Source organism: Stylophora pistillata, chromosome 10 (assembly GCF_964205215.1).
Source record: "Stylophora pistillata chromosome 10, jaStyPist1.2, whole genome shotgun sequence".
Taxonomy (NCBI): Eukaryota; Metazoa; Cnidaria; class Anthozoa; order Scleractinia; family Pocilloporidae; genus Stylophora; species Stylophora pistillata.
This window is the reverse complement of record NC_142528.1, coordinates 14,248,438-14,268,673: the sequence shown is the minus strand read 5'-3', so window position 1 is coordinate 14,268,673 and position 20,236 is coordinate 14,248,438. Positions and strand designations below refer to the sequence as shown.

The 20,236-nt window shown below is 38.8% G+C and overlaps 2 protein-coding genes across 4 annotated transcripts; both read right to left on the bottom strand.

The window, feature by feature from the left end:
- Positions 1-671: 671 nt before the first annotated feature.
- LOC111322780 (uncharacterized) lies at positions 672-9,692 on the bottom strand. Of its 3 annotated transcripts, none has more exons than XM_022925946.2 (8): positions 9,498-9,692; positions 6,766-6,851; positions 6,082-6,288; positions 5,271-5,351; positions 4,532-5,155; positions 3,520-4,253; positions 2,847-3,057; positions 672-2,398 (listed from the first exon to the last, which is right to left on the bottom strand). In XM_022925946.2, exons 2-8 carry the CDS (start codon positions 6,839-6,841, stop codon positions 1,365-1,367), a joined length of 2,967 nt encoding a protein of 988 aa, XP_022781681.2. In that variant the 5' UTR covers positions 6,842-6,851; positions 9,498-9,692; the 3' UTR covers positions 672-1,364. The 3 variants fall into 3 exon arrangements, with proteins under 3 accessions (XP_022781681.2, XP_088591651.1, XP_022781682.2); XM_088735525.1 differs by lacking the exon at positions 9,498-9,692 and adding an exon at positions 7,108-7,126; XM_022925947.2 differs by lacking the exon at positions 5,271-5,351.
- A 2,636-nt stretch (positions 9,693-12,328) lies between these two features.
- LOC111322783 (uncharacterized) lies at positions 12,329-20,165 on the bottom strand. Its single transcript, XM_022925951.2, has 4 exons — positions 19,919-20,165; positions 17,960-18,046; positions 13,700-17,579; positions 12,329-13,180 (listed from the first exon to the last, which is right to left on the bottom strand). Exons 2-3 carry the CDS (start codon positions 18,033-18,035, stop codon positions 15,328-15,330), a joined length of 2,328 nt encoding a protein of 775 aa, XP_022781686.2. The 5' UTR covers positions 18,036-18,046; positions 19,919-20,165; the 3' UTR covers positions 12,329-13,180; positions 13,700-15,327.
- Positions 20,166-20,236: the final 71 nt, after the last annotated feature.

Here is a 20,236-nt window from a genome sequence, read left to right as displayed (position 1 = left end):
ACGTCATTTCAAGACTCCGCTGATAGCTTTGGAGTGTCTAGTAGCAAAAGACAAGCACGAGAATGTCTAAATTTGTTAACATACCGTACTGAGAAACTGTTTAACAGGTATAAGAAACAAAGATGCTGAGTCTAGAAAAAAAAAGTTCAATGGTTTCTGAAAAACACTTCATGTGTTAAAAGTGCAATAAGCTCTACTGTAACAAGGATATAATGAGAACATATTTGAATCATTTTCGCCAGGAAGTTGTTCGTAATGTTCTGAACAGCTTACGCGAGTCGTGGTTGACAGAAACAAATGAAAAGTGTTATTGAATTGTTTTCATGGCTTAACTTTAGTTATCTTTGCAGCCAGGGATCGATAGATTATATTGAGTAGGTTATTACTCCGATTATGGATTCAAACAAGCAAACACGTGTAAGAATGTTTGTGCTCCCTATAAAAGTGGTGAGCATTTAAGGATAGGCTCGATTACTAGCCGGAGCCCGCGCTCCTCACCGAAGAGACTTCTCGGGGAGGAACGAGAAAGACCAGACCCGAGAAAGCGGCAGAAATCAAGCCTAGTTTAAGGAAGGATTTGCTTCTGTTCTTGATACTGTATCTGTTGAAAACCTCTGAGTGCAACTTCAAATTCAAACTCGTCCTAACTCGAGACATACCGAAACGCAATGGTTGGTACATAATATATTTATTAAATGTACGTATCAAAATAATCCTTATTTACATTTTTAATACCTAAATTTCCCCAATTTTCCTTGTATTCACACAGCCCTTTTTAATTCTAGGTTTTTAAATCTTGACCACCTTGTTATCAGTTTATGTAGCAATCAAAACGTCTGAATGTATGTAGCCTTAATTTTTTAGAACCACACTATTGAGAAGTTAATGATTCCCAAAGTTATGACATCTGGCTTTTAACTCTGGGAGGAAAAACGCAAGAAATAAAAGAAGATATTTACAGTTCTCACAGAATCTGTTAGTGAAATTCCAAACTGACCACGCAAGAAAAAAATGTACCGCAATTAACTATCAGCCCTACTGATAACATTTTAAAACCTAAACTTTCTTCTCCTTCATTTCTGCATTTATGTAGACACGAAAAGACCGAGCAGACTATTATTCTTACAAAGTATGTTTAAGTGGTTTGTCCCTAAAAAGTACCTATGTTAACCTTTGTCAAGTCTCTGTAAATGTTACTATTATACGTGACTAACAAAACCAACACATATATTTTTAAAGGTGTCACTGATGTTTCCATGGAAACAGGTACTATTTGGGACAGTACTGCTTAATCGCTGATTAGTAGCCAAGCAAAGGTTGCTGAGCGGTTACTTCCGAATCAGCAAAGAATACATGCTATTTCGTTATGAATCTTTTTCTTTATTCACACTTCTCTTTTTATTTGCGTCTTTTGGAGTCTTCTTATGGTTCTTTGACTTGTATAAACTTCGCCTCCATCTTTTCGCGTGTGGCTTCTTTCTCAATGTGTTTATAGTATGCTCTGCTTTGAGATACTTCAAAATTTCTCGCTGAATAGTAAATAATTTGTCCATCTTGTTCAGCATTTTGGCCATAACAAATGCGTTAGGTGAATTCTCTGGTTGCACGGGCACATCAGTCCTTTTTCCCACGGTGAACTGTTGTCCGGCATCTAGTTTCTTGTTTGATGACAGCGTATTGAAAAACTTTAGCTTCTGCAACCTACCTTCCGTTGAGCCTTCCTTTGTTAGCTTGTCTTTTTCCGAAATTTTAGAAAGATGATGATCTTTGTTATCGTCTGAACTCCACCGGGACCTCTCTTCCCGATTTGTCTTTAAGCCACTAATTCGATTTCTCAGGAAATGACTCGTGTCGATTCGATTTCTTGAACCTTTGAGCCAAATATTTATCTCATTCCTCCTTCGTCGCTTGATGTCATTTTCAAGATCTTGTAGGTCACGCTTTCTGATGTCTTCCCCATCACTGAGTCCGTCATCCGTTTTGAGATTGTTAATACGTTTCTTGGCACGCTGCATGGCAGAATACTTTGCAGCCTCGATGATGGTCAAAATTTTCTCCATTTTCTTTATTTTATCCACTTCAAGTTTTGCAATGTTTTCTTTTCTGATGTCCTCTCGAATCTTCTCTTCATCATCTTGGATTTTCTTCTTCACTTGAGCACCATCTGTCGTTTTATCCTTTTGAAGCAGTTGTTTCTCCTGTGTAATCTCAGCTTTCTCGTTCTTCATGTCGTCTTCGTATTGTGTAGTCTCCATTTTAGCCTGTGTTTCAATGTCATCGACGATGTGCCGCACGGAACTTGGTGACAGCCCTATTGCCTCCTCAATCTTGGACATAGCTAGACTGGCTCTTTCAGTGTCATGAAGCTTTCTGTAAGCTTCTGCGATCAAAGGATTGACTAAAAATAAAAAATTACCTATTTAGTTAACATTTTTATAGGTGCTATGTAGAGAGTTGAAACCCACCATACCTCAACAAATATGCTGGACAGTTTTCATATCTCGTGTGCTAGGCCCTCAAAGAAGGGAAAGATGTTTTGCCTCACTAAAAAATGTTTCATCTTTCTCTTTCGAAATCAATATTCGATGAGAAAGGTATAAAGTAGGCGACATAATTTTTGCGAATGTCAAAAAGGAGACTTGTCATTTACTGTTAACAGTTGGTGATTTTCGTAGCCTTTCTCATTGGGCTTGTAGCCTGTAAGATAGCTTTAAGTTAGGGGATTCAGAGAATTTCTAAAGTCAAATTTTGCTCTGATAATCACAGTATAGAAACGTATTAGTAAGCTCGACATCTTAACGTTGACTTATAAGTGGATAAAGGCAATAGAAATAAATGGTATTTACCTGGAGCTTGATAAGGTGAAGCTGGAGGATAATACATCGGGGAATTCCAAGAGTATTGCGGGTTACTGGACAGGAGAGGTTGGGTGCTCCAAGAATAAAGCGAACCGGAGGGATTAGCCTCCGAGAGTACCTGCTCGCCGGAATGAGCCGTTGAATGAGCCGCTGGTTGAAAACTTACTGGACTTGGTGGTGTCATGACCTGAGGTTGGTCCTGTTGAGGTTAAATTAAACATTTAAAATGTTTTCACCTTTTTGGCTTTGATGCGAGGAAAAATTTGAAGTTTTTCTCTTTAAGGTAGATGTGTACCCTACTAGTTTAGCAGGCTAGTTGTGGCTACGTAGCTAATTGCCTATAGCCACTTTACAATCTTTGTAACCACTAAAAAGCTTTTCCTATGAAAAAGTTAGACAACAGTTTACCGCCAATGAATCTTAGAACATGTGTCCTCAGCAAAGGAAAACCACTAAAAGTTTTGTGAACTTACTTTGGTGTAATTGTTTGGGTCAAACAATACATCCTTTATTAGCCATCCCTATTCTGTCAAGATGGCTGCATATCAGTTGGTTTTTTTCAGTTTTTATATACCTCGAAGCCTTTTTAAAAGTGCTGACAAGTTTACCAAACACTACCATCTTGACCTTTAACGTAGACAATGACACATACTTGACTTACATTGAAAGCAGTATTTGGTGTTACTTCCGGCTTCACAGGTTCAGGAGCCTTAGGTTGTGGTTTCTTCGGCTGGGCGTGCGGAACAAAATTTTGTTGTGGCGCTTGAACGCTTGGAAGTGGCTGATGATATGGCTGCGTTGCAAACGAGCTGGGAACACTGGACGGGGAATTAAAGTATCTTGACATTGAAGCTAATTTTGGAGATAGGGCATTAGGGCTGTAGGACACTGTCAGAGGTGCTGACTGTGTCAAGAAACCGTTTTGTTGTCCAATACCTGTTTCCATTGTCTGAAATGGCATTGTGATGGGCTGGGCAGGTGCAGCTGGTAGGAAAGGCTTAACAGGTTGTGCTGGAACGGCTTGAACGGCTGCAATGGCTAGTTGAGTTGGCTTGGGTGGTTGAGGTGGTGCAACTGGCTGATGAGATGCAACCAGTTTGGCAGGCTGTTGCCTGGGCGGGGGCTTAGGCGCTGAAACATCTTTCTGCGGTTCTATCACATCATTACCATGACCGCTAGATGGTGTCTTGGGAGAACTTCCACTCGTCTGTGTTTCAGGCTTCTTCATCGATGATGGGCTTTCCATGTCACTGAAATCAATATCTGCTGGGTTGATTTTAGTGTCACTTGCGTCGGTCGAGAAGCTCACTACCTGACCACCCTTTGGCTGCACCGATTGTCCGCTAAGTTGGTTATTACTTTGGGGTGAGAATGCTGATACACTTGTCTCTTTGACTGTAAAAAAGAAAGGAATATCCGTCACACGAAATTATTCTTTCATAAGAAAATTTAGACACGTCTAATGCTACATCCTTAGGATATGAACCAAACCCTGTTTGACCTTGGGCAAAAGCACGATTTTAAACGCGTGCCATAGCTTTAACGAGGATGATCGTGTGCAGGCTAAAAGAAGTCAATTAATTTATTTTCACTTTTTAGTGTGGCAATCTGATCTAACTCCCTTCGATAAAACATCCGCCTTTAAAAGAAAAAGTCCTCCATTAACTGCTTACTTGAGTTTATTCGTTGTAATTCCGTGTTATCTTGATAGTGAGGCGTAGACAAAGGCGCCACATTACTAGGAGCAGGTAAACTAGGAGGCAATAGCTCGCTTGTTGTAGCCGGAGCCATACTTGGAGGAGCTACTGCTTGAAACGTCTGTGGTTGATAACTGGCAGTATATGACGGCATAACAGTTTGATAAGCTGGCTGTGTAACTCCTCCAAAATAACCAGCAGCTTCTGGTGGGTACGAAAGCGGTGGTCCAAGATACATTTGGGGGGTAGACGCAATTTTGTCTTTTTGAGCTCTGACGAGATCTTCGTGGGCTCTTTCTTTCGCCAAGTACTTTGCTGCTTCTAACTTAACTATCAATTTCAAAATACTTTCTGCCTGATTAACGTCTTCGTCGGCGACTTTTTCGAGCTTCACGAATTTTTGCTTCCTTTGTTTGTCCTCAGTCTGATCGGCGAGTTTCTTGAAGCTTTTCTCTTCATCCTTGAGTTGATTCTCTAAATTCTTGGTTTTATCTTCGATCGTTATAGGACTTAATCCAAGCTCGTTTTCCATGTTGCTAAGTGCTTTAGCTGCTTTTATAGCTCGCTGTAACTTTTCTCGAGCAACTACCACGGGATCATCTAGGGATATTTCGATAGTAGGTGTTTTGCGTCAGTAACATATCATTAATAAACGCGTTGATGTTAAAAAACTTTTGAATGGAATTCTTTATTAAAAATAATATCTAGATGATACCTTGAAGAGGGAGCTGCCGCTTTTCGCGTGCGTCGGCTTTGGAGTAAACACTAGGGACTTTTTTCGGCGCATGCTCGTTGTCTGTAAGAGAGACAATGAGCAAGAGGTACGTTAAGTGACTAATTTGGCATTTTCAACCGGCGTGAAGTTGAAGTCTGTCAGTAAGAATAGCCATAAACTGCTCCTTCATCAGGCTGAATTACGTCTGCTACTTTGCAAGTACACAAACGCAAGTACAAAGTTACAATCATAAAAATATTAATTAACTTTATCAGTAAAAATAAACGTTAACAATGAGAAGAGAGTAAGTCAGAAGGGGGAAAATAGGTTATAGCAATTAATGTTAAATAATTATTACAGCAGGAGAATTTAAGCCCGTCAGAGAAAGATAATTCTAGATTAGTCATGAAATATTAATAGACAGGGAAAACAGCCATAAGTAAAATGAGACAAGAAAAAGTGAGAGCAGTAAATCTGAAGTATGTTGCCATAAAAATTTCAATTTATCTTTTCAAATTGGAAAAAACTATCCTTATTCTTGAATAATATAACCAGAACACCAGCTTTGAATACTTAACAATCCTAGGTACTGAGGTTTTGAGAAGGATGCCTTAACATCCTTACAAATAATTACGACAGGAAACTTTTTCGTTCGAAGAATCAGGAACTCCCTCTCCAAAGCCATCTTGAAGAACTTACACTGACTTAGAAAAACGAGCGTAATTCGTCTTTAAGTCAGGAATTCTCCTCCGTACTAAAACCTTAGACTATCTTTTTTTACTGACTCAAATAAGACGATGACTTCTCTGACCTTGATGTTTTTCACTTTCTTTCTCTCCTTGTGTTTCGTGAGAGTAGTTGTCTTCTTTAACATCACCATCATCGTCAGCATCCAGATTGTCAGAAGGGAATTCTTCTACAGTAGGGATCCCATATTCCTCTAGCATGGGATAATCAAAGATATTTTCCCCCAGTAATGGACTGTACTGCTCCAAATTTCCCACATGTTCATAAAACTCTGTAAGATTTTGAGTGATACGTAGTTAGCATTCAAACCCAACGATCATCCTTGGTAGTTTTCTTCGAATTGCACCAGGTGCTTAGAAACAAATGTGATATAACCTAATTAGCCAGTTTCTCTCCTCGTTTATTTTGTTTCATTGAACTAATAGAGGTTGGTCATAAATGGATGGAAAGGATTTCACAACTTCTAAAACGATGACTGTATGAAGCTTTCTTAGTTCTCTTGGAAAGTTATCCGGTTTTTTTAATTGCACAGCTGATGTTTGTATTGGTTAAATATAGAGAAACGTCATACTTGCACAATTATGACCACATTTTTAACTTCTATCGCATGGATCAAGGGCGGAGGTGGGGTGGGTCCTCTCTTTGTCTAGAAAAGTTATGAAAGTAAAGAAAACAATACCAAAATACCCAAGTGGTTGCCAGAATACCCAGAGTGAAAGGGATCTTTCATTTTACCTTAATTACCTACCTTGAGCAGTGGAATGTTTCAGCAGGAGGAAGACTGAGACCAAGAGAAGGACCAGCTTCAATGAAACAGAAGCCATAAGAATTCCACTGAAAAAAAAAAATTCCAAGACTTTTATATAAAAAAGGTGCCTGCTAGTTTCGAACATAACTTTTGTAGAGAATCTAAGTATGTTGTATGCAAGCGTTCAAATCATTTAGTACCAAGAATTTGAGGGAAAGGCCAAGGCTGAAAGACTGAGTCCTCTATTTAGGCTGCCTTATTCCAAGCAGGTGTTATTCCATCTCGGATCCTTTCTGTTCTAAAATACCCTACAAAGGTCTTGAAATGACGATATCGACTTACGCAAGGTCACTTCGTCGTTCTCCGCCATGGAACTTATAATCCGCACGAGATCAGATCCTTTGAGTCTTAAGAAACTTGACTACCATCTGGATAAGGTATATGGAGGATCCAGTCTCTTAATCTTATCTCCATTTGATAACTGACTTTACTTTAAACTATAAAAACCTTAGCAAAAAAAAAACTCCTGTCGTCTTAAGGTAGCAAGGCTTAGCTTGTCTGGGTTAGAGAATATGAATCCACTCAAATCAATCTCCCCACCGTAACGTTGCCGACAGAGCTGAATAAGGAAATTCTACATCAGAGGATATGCGGTCAACAACGCGGGCTCAAGTGTCCCAAGTTTAAAAATTTAGCGAAATTAACGGAAAATAATGGCTGACTTTTAAAACCGAGGAACTCTGTTTTCGTTGAAGGCATTTTCCTATTTCTAGAGGTTTTAAGGAGAAAATTAATTTTTGAAAATTTTAGGGGGTGTACCAAGTTTTTGGAGGTTGTTCCGTAAAAGAATAGCGACAAGGAGGACGACGCCTCGAAGCAACAGAATAGGAAATCAACCATGCGAACGACTCAAAGTCCGTGTTTCCGCGGCAAAACCTAGCGCATGCGTATAAGTTATTCAGCTCTGTCAACGTTGCCATAATGTAACGGTTTATTCAGGTTTACGACGACCGCCGCACACTTGACCAAGCGAGTAGTTTTTTCATGGAGCTGACCTTTACTTTTTTTCTGCTTGGTGAATCGAATTATTTGAGTGATGCACATGATTGACTAAGCTGAAAACTTTGTTTTATCACGTTTCGAGATGGTGAACAGATTAGAGGGAAACACAAGACTTAGAAATGTTTATAAGGCATATTTCTCCTCTTGAAACCTGCTATATTGCTTATAAAAATCTTGCTCACGATTTATGAATTTTTACAGCTTCGAAACGTTGCTTAATGTGGCAGAGGTATGCATGAATGACTTCCACTCACACAGATCTCGCAGTGAGCCGGTGCAAAATCATCGAGTCAAGATAGGCGCTTTCAGAACTTGACAACAAACAGATTATTTAACCATACGAATTTTGTGTGTAATGCAATTACCTGTTATAAGGTAATGAAGGACCTGAACACGAAAACAGAAAAACTACAAGAGACATCTCACAACTGACGTACAGCTGGGTCATGTCAGCTGTAAACTTTTTCTCACATCTTAAACCTAGAGTGTTCGTAAATGGTCATAAATACACAACTTGAATTAGCGTGTCTTACCATTCAGAGCTTTCTATTGGACGTCTATCCTAGCATCATACATTTAATATAAAAGTAAATGTCCAATGCTGCCCTCGGTCAACTTATCTAAATGCAACCTGTCAACAATTTCGGTAAAGTAATCCGTCCTCTTTCATTTATTTACTGCCTCAGCGGGCGTACTGGGAAACTTCTTTCAAATCACTCATTGAGAATAATTCTTTTTTTTTTTTTCATCATTTGCTCTAAAGATGGCCTTTCTTTCAAATATAGAACAAAAGATTTTAACAGTTTTGTACCATCTTTTTCACTATAATCTGTAATTTTTCTAATGAGTTTCCGAGCATCTCAAACCTGTTGAAACAGAGTTAAGAATTTATTTTAAAAAAAGTCTTGAGATCATATTTATTTAACTTGCCGGAAACCGAAGGGCTCTCGAAATTACCCACTTCATCTTTGATAGACTGATATAACGCTCCCTTCCCGAAGGAGTTCTTGCTATCAAATATTTCTAATTTTCAGCCAATATATTAAATAAGTCATACCCTAACTGAGTTGCAGAACTAGAGTCAGAACTGATTTCCTTTACAATAACATCTCATTTTAGAAACCTCATTATTGTTAAAGCATTAAAAATGTTAGAGGACCAATCCTCTAAACTATTCCTTCATCATTTATATCAGTTAAGTTTGACTTCTAAGACGACTACGAAATCCCACAAATATGTTATCATCCAAACTTGGAACGAAATTCAATAGGGCGGTCAGGTATTTTTTTACTTTGTTGCCGTAGGAGTGGCCTCACTGAAATCTTCACTAAACATGCTTACGAATAAATCGCCGCAAACATTAAAATGAAGTAAAACGCACCACACTACATATACTGGGTACGCAATCTAAGGTTTGACCAAGCGCGCAATAATATTTGACACGGGGTTGAAGGGGAACCTTCACGTGTGCAGGTGACAAAGATAAGTCTCGCTTAAACATTACAAATCATTTAGTCCCTCGCAATTCACGTTGAAAAACAGCTCTTGAAGCAAGCTTAAGCTTCTTCATTTTGAGCAATGTCAATGGGAAATCACGACGTTTGGATAAGCAGCCATGATTTCGGGAACACCTTGAAGCCAAGAGTCAGTGAAGTGAAATAATCACTTACCCGTAAGAGTTCAAGCGATTGTCATCTTACGACACCAACCTGTGTAAAATTCTGCTTTTGGATTTCAAACCCAGAGAACCAAAATAGCTTTTGGCGACGGGGAAAAAAACACGATTCTAAAGGGCTAAAACATATCTCGATTTCGCATGCGAAAATTCCGCCTAAGGATTCGCCATTTCTTTTCCACCTTTGTTATAAAAGTATGAACTAAGATTGATTTATGGGTTGAGATCATCATTGAAAATGGACCAATCAGGTGCTGCCATTGACAAATCGTTGTTTCGTTTGTTGATTCCCGGGAATTATGACCAGTCGAGCCATGGAGTACCAAATACCTGTTGTTTGTATTGGAAATTATCAACAAAATTGAACATATTTTAAAAAAGTTTTCACGCACATTTACACCATTTCTGGAGAAAGACTAAAACACTTTTATCCGTTACAGTACCAGCGCAAGACCTTGTGGTATTTATTTTGAGCCTAATTCTGATCACAAGGCATCAATAGGTCGATTACATGTTATCTGCCTGCAATTTTCTGGATACAAGTCAACACACTCAAAATATCTCGATGTCTACGCGCATTTTATTGTCTAAAACAATTCCCGCCTAGAAACTGTAGGAAATAAACCTGGTGCTTAATCAGCTGAAGCATGTGCTCACGAGATACCATAGAAGACATGCATAATGCAATGGTGAGATAGTAGTTCAAGGTGCGCATTAATTATTGTTATGTTTGGTGTTTGTGTTTGTTTTTGTTCAGTTTTAAGATGTTTCTCGACAACACTAATCGGCACTTGACACAATTGTTTAAAATAAGACAATTAAGAGATCTTTCCTTTTCCCAAACGAAGGAGACCGAACTTATTCCACTCACTTTAGGTGGATCAACGATAAGCTCTGAAACGAACGTCCAGCGGTATAACCCATTTCTGAATACCTTACTTAATTCGGCGTGAAGTTGTAATGCTTTTGAAATAATCAACAAGGGCCATTTCAAAATGTCACCACTCCCACAAATTTTGATGTGCAGTATAAATTCACACCTTTCAACAAATGGTTAGCCTGGAAAAGCAATGGGAAGTGCGCTGTGCTCCGATAGACTATGGTCACTAGACGAGAGTAGAATAGAGTATGAAGTAATACTTGCCAATATGCGTAGCTTTCAAAGTACTTTTCAACAACGAAAAGTTGGGTTTAACTTTTTAGAAAGCTTGACTTGAGATATCGACTTGCGATGTGCACATCTTACCCTCTTTTGTTTGGGTTTTCTGTTTCTAACGTAGTACACTCCCCAAAACTAGGACTAATCGAGACAAGATATCACCTCACATACTTTGAGATACCAATTTTTTTGCGAATGTGATCATGAAAATTGAAGCAATTTAATCGTATCAGACGAAACAGATGGATAGGAATACAATTTAACGGCAACATCTCCTGTAAAATTGTCTCTCAGGTTCTTTATATAAATACTAATAGAAAAAACGAAAACAAATCGAGAAAATCTAATGTGGGTATAACCAAAATAACACGAAATTAAAAGATGAGAAAGAGCTGATCGAAAACTTACCTCCTCGTCAGTTAAACACGAATTTGATTCTCTAGAAGCTCTATCATTATGGGGGCCATCATGTACAAACGCGCTAGATTTCTTTGAAATTAAAGTTTGTACAGCTGCCTTCTTTCAATCTATTGAGGGCATTTAGCGATCCACCAAGCTTCCCGTAGCTTTAAATCTCGTCAGTTACTATAATTCCCTTATTTTTTTCCAGCTGAGGTGTTTTGGAGTGAGGGTCTTCCGTGATGATAAATTATTGTTACCCTGATGGTAATTTTGACAGGTAATTTGTCATAGTAATTAGGTCGATATATGTTTAGCTCTAAGTTCGGTAGTCCGGACGGTTGGTGCCGTTGTCTGTCATGTAAGGATACGCCCTGCCACCTTTTTGTGTCCTGATGAGAGAGATGCTAATATAACAAACATATTGCCATCACAAGCTTTCCCACTTTAATTGAAAAATGATTTCTAACGTTTCTTAGATGTTCAATTCAAGATATTCGATACTACGCACCAAGGGCGTGGCAAGACTTCTTTGACTTTATTCGATAACTTTACACTGCCATGACTGATCACGAGTCAAGCTGCTCTGGCAGCATGCTCTTGACGCTAAGACAAAGACATCGGCCTCGTTTGGCGCGTTTCGACATGACATGGTTGGATTAATTTTTGCTGGTACTTGTAGAATATTGACGCTTCCCGGCATTCATTTGTGGGTTGAACCTGAATAACTTAGCTCTGGTGCTTACCCTCAGCTTACGCACATTTGCTGATTGAATGTGCCACTCCACTTTATTCTATGGTTCGCTATACAAGCTCATGACCAGGAGCCCATTACGTAATGGGATCCTGGTCAACAACAGTTGTAGTATTTAAAGAACCAGGAAACTTAGGAACCGTAATATTTTGTTTCCTTTCTTATACTTAGAGGATAGATATATCAAATTTGGACATTCGGAATTACCAGCACTTTCATAAATTTCACCCATCCAGCATCGTAGTTTCCAGAGACAAGAAACTCTCCGGACACGTTACTCATTCATATGTATATTTTTTATCACCTTCAATCATTCGACATTTTTCACGTTTGACATTATTTTCATGTTGAGAAAATCCTCTGTCATAGATCATGGCCGCGATAACTTATCGGTTTCCGTGAAAAGAGGGGAATTCCTTTTGCCTCTGTTGCGGAGTTATAAATATCACCACCATTCACCTCCAATTCGGTGTATGAGTTGGGACAAGCAAGGTGCATCATGGGAGAGTTAATAGTACGGAATAGCAAGTTTTTGTTAGTATGAGCAAAGGAGAAAAAATACCCGCACATGTTAATTTATAATCTGAAACACCTGCATACTATTCACGTTGGAATTGATTAATATGTAAGGCAGAAAGCGAACTAAGGTAAGATGTGTTAAGACCGAAAAGACAAAAAGTTCGAAGTTACCTCCGCGGTATGCATCAGTGCTGTGTCTTACGTTGTTTTCGGTCGAGCTTAAAATAACAAATCTTAATTGTCGAGGCCCGGTGGAAGGTTGTATCTGTAAATGTATTCTGTAGACCAATACTTATTGTGTAGGCTCCATTGTGGAATGTATGAAAGTGACTCGTTCAAACTATTAAATTTTATTATTTGAGTCAAACTTAATTTGTTTCACGAAAAATTGTATGAAAACGGCCACTAAAAAATATTTTGTCAGTCTAAAATACTTTCCACCGGCGTCTCTTTTTGGAACAGTTTCAAAGTGTCATTGATTTGTTGTTTATTTGGCTCCCTCTTCATCTGATTTGGAGAGGAGAGTTCTCGCTGTTGAGTAACTGCGGTTTGCTTTTTTCGCTTTAGCTTCTTCCCTTATTTTCTTGCGCTCTTGGAAGCGGAACTAATCTTGTTGAGATTACTTTCTCTATTACCTTCCTTATGCTGTTTCGTTTGTAGGGTATAACAGGCTTGATAGAGTCCTCGTTGATTGTGTTTAGAGGTATCCTGGGACCCCTCGGTTGTGTAGTTAACTGGGATGTGGGTTTCCCTCCAGGAATCAAACCAGAGATAGCTTTTATAGCATTCTCTCCTGCCTTTTTGAAAAACTCCAAAATGTCTCTTGATTTTCGTAGTTGTGCAGATGCTAAGAGAGCAAAGAGAATCATATCAAGGAAGATATAATTTTTTTTTTAAAGATTTATCACCTCAGAGCAACAGTAAACAATAGCAGGTATCCATCATTTTCATTGGCTAACAAGCATTTGACTTTCCCAAAACAAATAAGAAACAACAGCCCGTTAAAAAATTTCCATCTAGGGACAAATCCAGTGAGGATATATTAGACGCACACTAAAATTTTCCTACTACACTAAACAAGGAGAGCAGAACTTTTTCTTTATATCATATGTGAAACTCAAAATGCATCAGTGTGCTTTAAACAGCAACATCCAGACTACATAATGCCAATAGATTAAGGCATCACAATATTGGTGTCCTCATGTCACAAGGGGCAGGTACGCCGGGTACCAAACAAACTGGCTGTCAAAACAACGGCGATTCTAATGTCAAACTGTTGTTAATCTCAAAAACAGATTTAATTGCCTCTGTAGTTACCTTTACACTTGAAAAAAGCTACAAATAAACAAAAAAATTTAACTTATACCTTGAATATGAAGTTCTAAAGAGAGAATCATAAGGATGAGGAGTATAACCATTGCTGGAGGACAAACGGGTACAAAGACTAACAGGTCCACCACGTGTAGTACACTGCGGTAAGAAGCAGACAGCTTTGGCACATTGCAGACGGTGAAGGAGCGTTTCTTTCAATCTCCAAAAGTGTCAATGTTATCTTAACTCAAATATAAACCATCTAGTCGAGTAGATAAACATGTCAGGAAATAAGCCACTCATTCACATATTCACATGTAATGTGACGTCGACAGGTATAAATATTTGACAACCAGCAAAAAGATCAAACTGGACTCTTGTTTGAAAAGGCCAATCAAACGTATCATATGGACGGCACTAAATGGTGCATACTGTATTTAATCTAAATTAAGCCGTTAATGCCTGATGCCAGATGAATATAGTTCAGCCTCCCTATGTAAAGAACGGTAATGGAGAACAGAAAGCAAGTACCCAAGTGGTGTACCGGCGGCAGTGAGAATGTTTATACAAACATTGCGCGAGGATAAAACTATCTTTATTGCCATTTTGCTGAAAAATAATCAGGACGCTTTCTACCATTAGCTGTCGTGGTCGAAAAGTTATAACATAACTGACAGTCAAAGATTCAGTTCAGCTTCATGGAGTATTCTTGGGCCAAACATTTCAAGATCACGTGATACCACCAAGGGGCGGAGTTTGGCGGGAAAAAGCTCCCAAAATGCAGTGAACGAGGGATATCTTCTTTCATTTTAAACCGTATAGATATTTGTCGATCATTTAATAATTTTTAACACTTTTTTAATACAGGAAATATATATCTTAGATGTATAATTAAATTTTCGCTGAGGAAGGTTTAAACGAAAATCTTGATGGGAAAAAGTACAATTCCCATAAAATGTTGTTCTGGACAAACAAGATTTTATTTGTGAAGTAAATAATATAACATAAATTTATCATTGCTTGTACTGACTACTGATTGTTAGCATTTTTTACATTATCAAATTATTTGCCGTGTAGTTGTTAAATTACCGGTAATACAAATTCGTATGAGTAATTTTAAATTATCGAGTTAATCACGATAGGCTCATGATCAGTTCAAGCAAAATTTATAAAAAATAATTAAGTTAGATACTCAGTGTTCTGAATGGCCCGTTTTGATTCAGTTTTTGTTACGCAAAAGAAAGGGCGCAAAAAGCCAGTTTCTTTAAAACAGATCTTGTATTGCTTCAAATTCATATTTGCTTCACAACAATGTCATGTAGAAATAACAAAAACACCTTCGGAACTTGAAAGCAAAATAGCAAATACAAGAATGTAAGTAGTATCTGGATAACTTAGAGCTGATAACACCTGCTGATCACAATTTAAGATTATAAACGGTCTGATCTAGCCGACCTAACAGAGTACTGGTCAAAAAGACTCAAACGCAAGAGAAAAAAAGCTGGTCATCGTTCACTGTTAAAAGGCGAGAGAGAAATTACCTCTAAAGTTTCTTCAAATGGAAAGCCTAGGTGACACGAGTGATTGGACATTCCGTTTTATATGATTGTGATTGATTAAGAGGCTAAGCTGACGAACGGAAAGCTTGCTCATTTGCAAACTGCGAGCACGCTGGCTATATACCTAAAATAACTGGTTTAAAAACTGTTCTACTGCTCCTTCCGTGTGTTCAGATGTCATCTTCTCGATATCACGTGCTTTGATTCCAAACTTTGCCCCTATAGCTTTTGCCATGGTGGCTGCTTTTTTAAGGGAGTTATTCACGTCATCAAACACCTGTCGAAGCCTGTTCTGAGTTTCACAATGCGCTAGGAGCGCTTGAGCCACTTTGAATTTCAGGTTGTTAGTTTTTCTGATCTTTTCTTTCAAAATGTCGATCTTGGAAGTCCCAGAGTCTGTTTGTTTTACTGGAGAAGTTCTATCATTCTTACTCTCCGGCTTCTTTTCAGCTTGCGTTGCTTTGGCGTCGTGATGGTCATTGGCCGTGACAGCTTTCGAGACTTTTGTGAGTTTTTTTTCATATTCTTCTAATGAATTGTTTTTATCGTTCAAAAGTTTGCTTGGTTTCGAACCCTTTGGAACCATTGCTTTCAATTTCTCTTCCAGTGTTTCTTTATGTTTCTCAGGTTCGGTTTTTGATTTTTCTAATTGATGTGTACTTTGATCTTTACTCGCAAGTTCCTTTTGTTTTTCAGGGGATTTCATGGTAGACTGTTTACCAGAATCCTTCATTTTATTAGAGGTGACCTCAGCAGCGTGCATGGGTAAATCCTTGCCATGTTTAGGTTTATCCTTCGTTATCTTGGAAAGGACAGTTTGCTTGAGATTTACGGGTTTAAAACCAACCTTCTTCTTGTCTTCTTGTTTAGGCATAACTTGAACTTGAGGAGACTTTGGTTTTCCTTTGGTTGGTGCTTCGTTTAGAGCGGCAGCATCTTTTTCATCGGGTGTGATGATGGACGCAGGGCCACCGTCCTTAACAACGACGCTGTTTTTACCTTCTCCACTTGCCTTCACAGTTACTTCATTTTTTACCTGCTTTGGAGAGTATTTTGCCTTGTCATGATAGGATTTCAAAAGTTTCTTTTTACTTTGTTCCACTACAGCTTTATGGCTGTGTTTATTTATATAGCTAGCTGCCCTTTCTTTCACTGTGACCAACTTCTGAGTGTGCTTTACAAGTTTTGGACTTGAAGAGCCCTGCACAATTATTGGTTTTTGCAAATTCTCCTTCTCTTCATCCTTAGCCACCTTCTTTGTTGCCTCATGTTTCGCTAATTTATTTGCCGTCTTCTCTTTACCGATTTTCTTTGCCTTTGCATCTTTACTTAATATCTGGGATGGTTTATCGTTGACTATTTTATGCTGAGGAAGAACTTTCTCGGTGTGTTGTTGTTTGGCCTGTTTGTGCAACGGTACTGGTTTTGCTAAGGGTACATGACCTGGCAAACTTTTGGATTTCTTTGGCGATGAGTCTTTCACCTTTTTAGTAACCTTCTTATCCTCATTCCTCTTTGGTTTCGCAAAATGGCTTTTCCTGATGCTTTGCATGAGCTTCCAATATTTATCAAAACCTTTTAAATGGAAGTATTTACGCAAAACATTTGGGTCCATCTTCGCTAGTATCGCAAGAACGCGTTCATGTTTTTTCGTTAGCTTTCCACGAACCATCTTTTTCGGACCGGTTTGCTTATGATCTCCCTCGGGCTGTGCAATTTCAGATTTCTTGCTGCCCGTTTCAATCGTGGACTGCTCGCTTCCTGCAAAATACTCTACCAGTTGCCTGTATGCTTTCTCGGGGACACCGTTTGCACCGCTGTGGGCATTAAAATGTGCATCTCCTCCGATCAAAGCATTGACGAGGTTTTCTTTACTTAATTCATCAACGCTTACTTTCTGTTTTGCTTTTGTATTTCGCGACCTTAATACTCTTTTAGCTTTCGTGATGGTCAAAACTTTTCTGCCTTTCTCTTTGTCCTCGGATTTTTTCTTTTGTGACGTCTTCTTTGCATGGTGTTTGTCCGTTTGGATGTCCAAATCGAGCCTCTTTAACAATTGAGAGGAATCCTCCTCCTTCTCGTCCTTTTTCTTAACTACCGCAGAACTTTTCGATTTATTACGATGTCTCTTATCCTTAGCTATGTCTCTACGGACGATTGGTTGGCTGACTTCTGCTAACAAGTCGGCATCCGTTTGTGCGCCTTCGTCAACGTCGTCGACAGATCGTTTGGATCGTAAGTGCATTTCCTCATCTTCTTTTAACATACCTCCGCTTTCCTGCACCAGCCATTGATTGATCTCGTTAGCAAGTAATTTAGATTCCCTTTCAGCCATCTCTATTACTTCTTCGAGCCTCTGAATTGCATTGTAACTCCCTGAAATATCAAAAAGGCAGTTGCTACCTTTCGTATCGCTTTTCATGATACATTGAAAGGATTGAGGGGTTAGGCTGACAGCACAAGCGAGCAAGTTTCAAATATATTTACTTGCTTATCCGTGAACCCTTAACCCTTTGATAGTCAGAAATTGTGCTGGCTCATAGGAAACCCTCCAGTGTGTCCACATTAAACCTCACAGATAGATCATGCAATGCAAAACATACCTATGGGGGGAGGGGAATCGCGCCATGCACGCCGGTGACAAGAACGTATAACGTCTTCCTTTCGATGCGCCTACAACTTGGGATCTTATTGCAGAAGGTATACAAATTCATTTATAGTAAAAGTGCTTTGCTTTTCCTTCAGTGTTTGCTTACCATTCGTCAATTGAAGACAGGTTCCCAAAAAGAAAGCAAAGGCTACTTGTAAACATTTGTTGTAGCTTAGCTTCATTATCTTGCATGCTGCAATAAAAAATAAAAAAAAAGAGAGATAGGTTAGTAAGAGTCCACTGATAGTGTATACCTAATCATGGGTCATAAAAATGAGCAATAAATGTAACTTCGAAATGTATAGGTAGCCTTATATAGGTATAGGTAGTCAAATAAATCGCGTAAAATATCTGTTTGATAGGCGTATGTTGATCACTATAATTGATTCTCTAGTATTCAGTAAATTATTGTATTGTCCATCAGTATGGGCTAATACCAACAAAAAAAACATTGAGCTATTACAAACAGTGCAAAACTTTGCAGCCTGGATAGTTTTTGGTACGAGGAAATTTGATCATGTTACACCCTTTCTCAAGCGGTTACAGTGGCTGCCAATTATTAAACAACTTGCGGGTGGGGTTTGCTACCATGGTATATAAATGCTTATATGGACTGGCACCTCCATATCTTTGTCAGAAGTTTAAAACCAGATCGAAGTGTACAACTGCAATACTAGGAATAGGGACCGCCTACATATACCACTCTGTAGCTATAGGACGGCTGCAGGTCAGCGCGCATTTACTTTCAGAGGCCAAAAGCAATGGAATAGTCTCCCAGATGAGTTTCAGTCTATCACTAACTTTGATGTATTCAAAGTAAACATAAAACAGCATTTTTTATGGGTATTTTTGGAAAACTAAGTTTTAGACATTTGGCATTGTAAATTAAGCTTAAAAGCCTTTTTGAGGAGATTAATAAAGTTATTATTATTATTATTATTATTATTATTATTATCGAGACAATCTTTAGAATATTGTTTTTTGACCCCAGAACGGGATCCGGCCTGTGCACTCAACCACCTGTACGGGCATCACTGCAAAAATGTTTCTTTTGCACTTATTCCGAAATTCTCTGGTTTAATGTTTTGGTGGTGGAGGATAAAACACCACAGGGCATGTTCCAAAACTTGTTACACAAGATTTGTTATTTTAAGATCTTTTCCGAGATCTCCTAGATCTAAAAACAACCCAGTTGTGACAATTGTGACTTCCTTTGAAATGTGACCTAAATGCAGGGGGGGGGAAGCTCTGTACGCAGTAGTTCTCTGGTTCCTTTCACGCGCTATATATGACCCCTACGGTATTAAATCACCTATCCATGTCCTGGTTAAATTCTGCCGTGTAACAAGTGTCCACGTTTGAAACAAAAAATTGTTTGTGATGGGTTTTTGTTTTCTCTCTGTCCCACTATAATATTTTTTCTTCGAAGGAATAAACTCCTCGCTCCACTGTCAGAGTTGTACACGATAATTTATTGACACAACTGGTCCAAACTATTTATATGGGGAAAAGTGCAGTTCATTCTGGGAGCAATATTTTTTGGAGTGGGCGAAAGCTTGACGCACAAAGGCTTAGACTAGCTCCAATCGATAACCAGCTACTTGCAAAATTGACTAAATGAAGCCGTATGCTTTGTGAAGATGTTCGACTAATCAAAAATAAGTTTTTTGAAAGTCTGATGTGAAGTGAATATTTGGTGAGGATCCACTGTCGAAATGGCGTTCGAATACATGGCATACGAGCGGACCATACTTGTCACAAGGGTTGCAAAAATCGAATTTTTATGACACCGTGTAAAATAGAAGTGAAGAGCACACACACATCTTACGAAAATGGAACCCTCCTATGCCTATTTGTTCGACTAAGTACCATAACAAAGGGTGTATAACAGGAGGCGGACAGCGGGAAAACTTAACAAAGAATACGCTGGGCCACCTAGCAAGATGCCATCGCATTTCAGGCCAACGCAAGCCCCTGTAAGTTAAAAACTTTGTGATTTAAATTTCAACCTAAGAGGTTTCCTAAGTAACTAAAATCTAGGAAAAAATGAACTGCATCAACTTACCTCTGAAACCAGTTCTTGTATCTGCAGCTAACCTTTTGTAAGATCACTTGTGGAATATACTATTGTTTTTCACATACCGGCAGAACTCGCAGCCCCGGAACGACCCGACCATTTACTGAACAAAGGGCTCTCGACTCTCGGAGAAATGTTTAGGGTTATTGTCGAAATTTTACACCAAATTTCGGGTGGAAATTCGTCTTGTTCTGCAACGTGCAGTTAGGGTACCTGTTGGGAGAGTATTTAAAAATTCATAATGTTGTGACATGTTTAGTGACCCACTCCCCACGTCTGTGTTCATTTACCGATTGTGGATGTGAT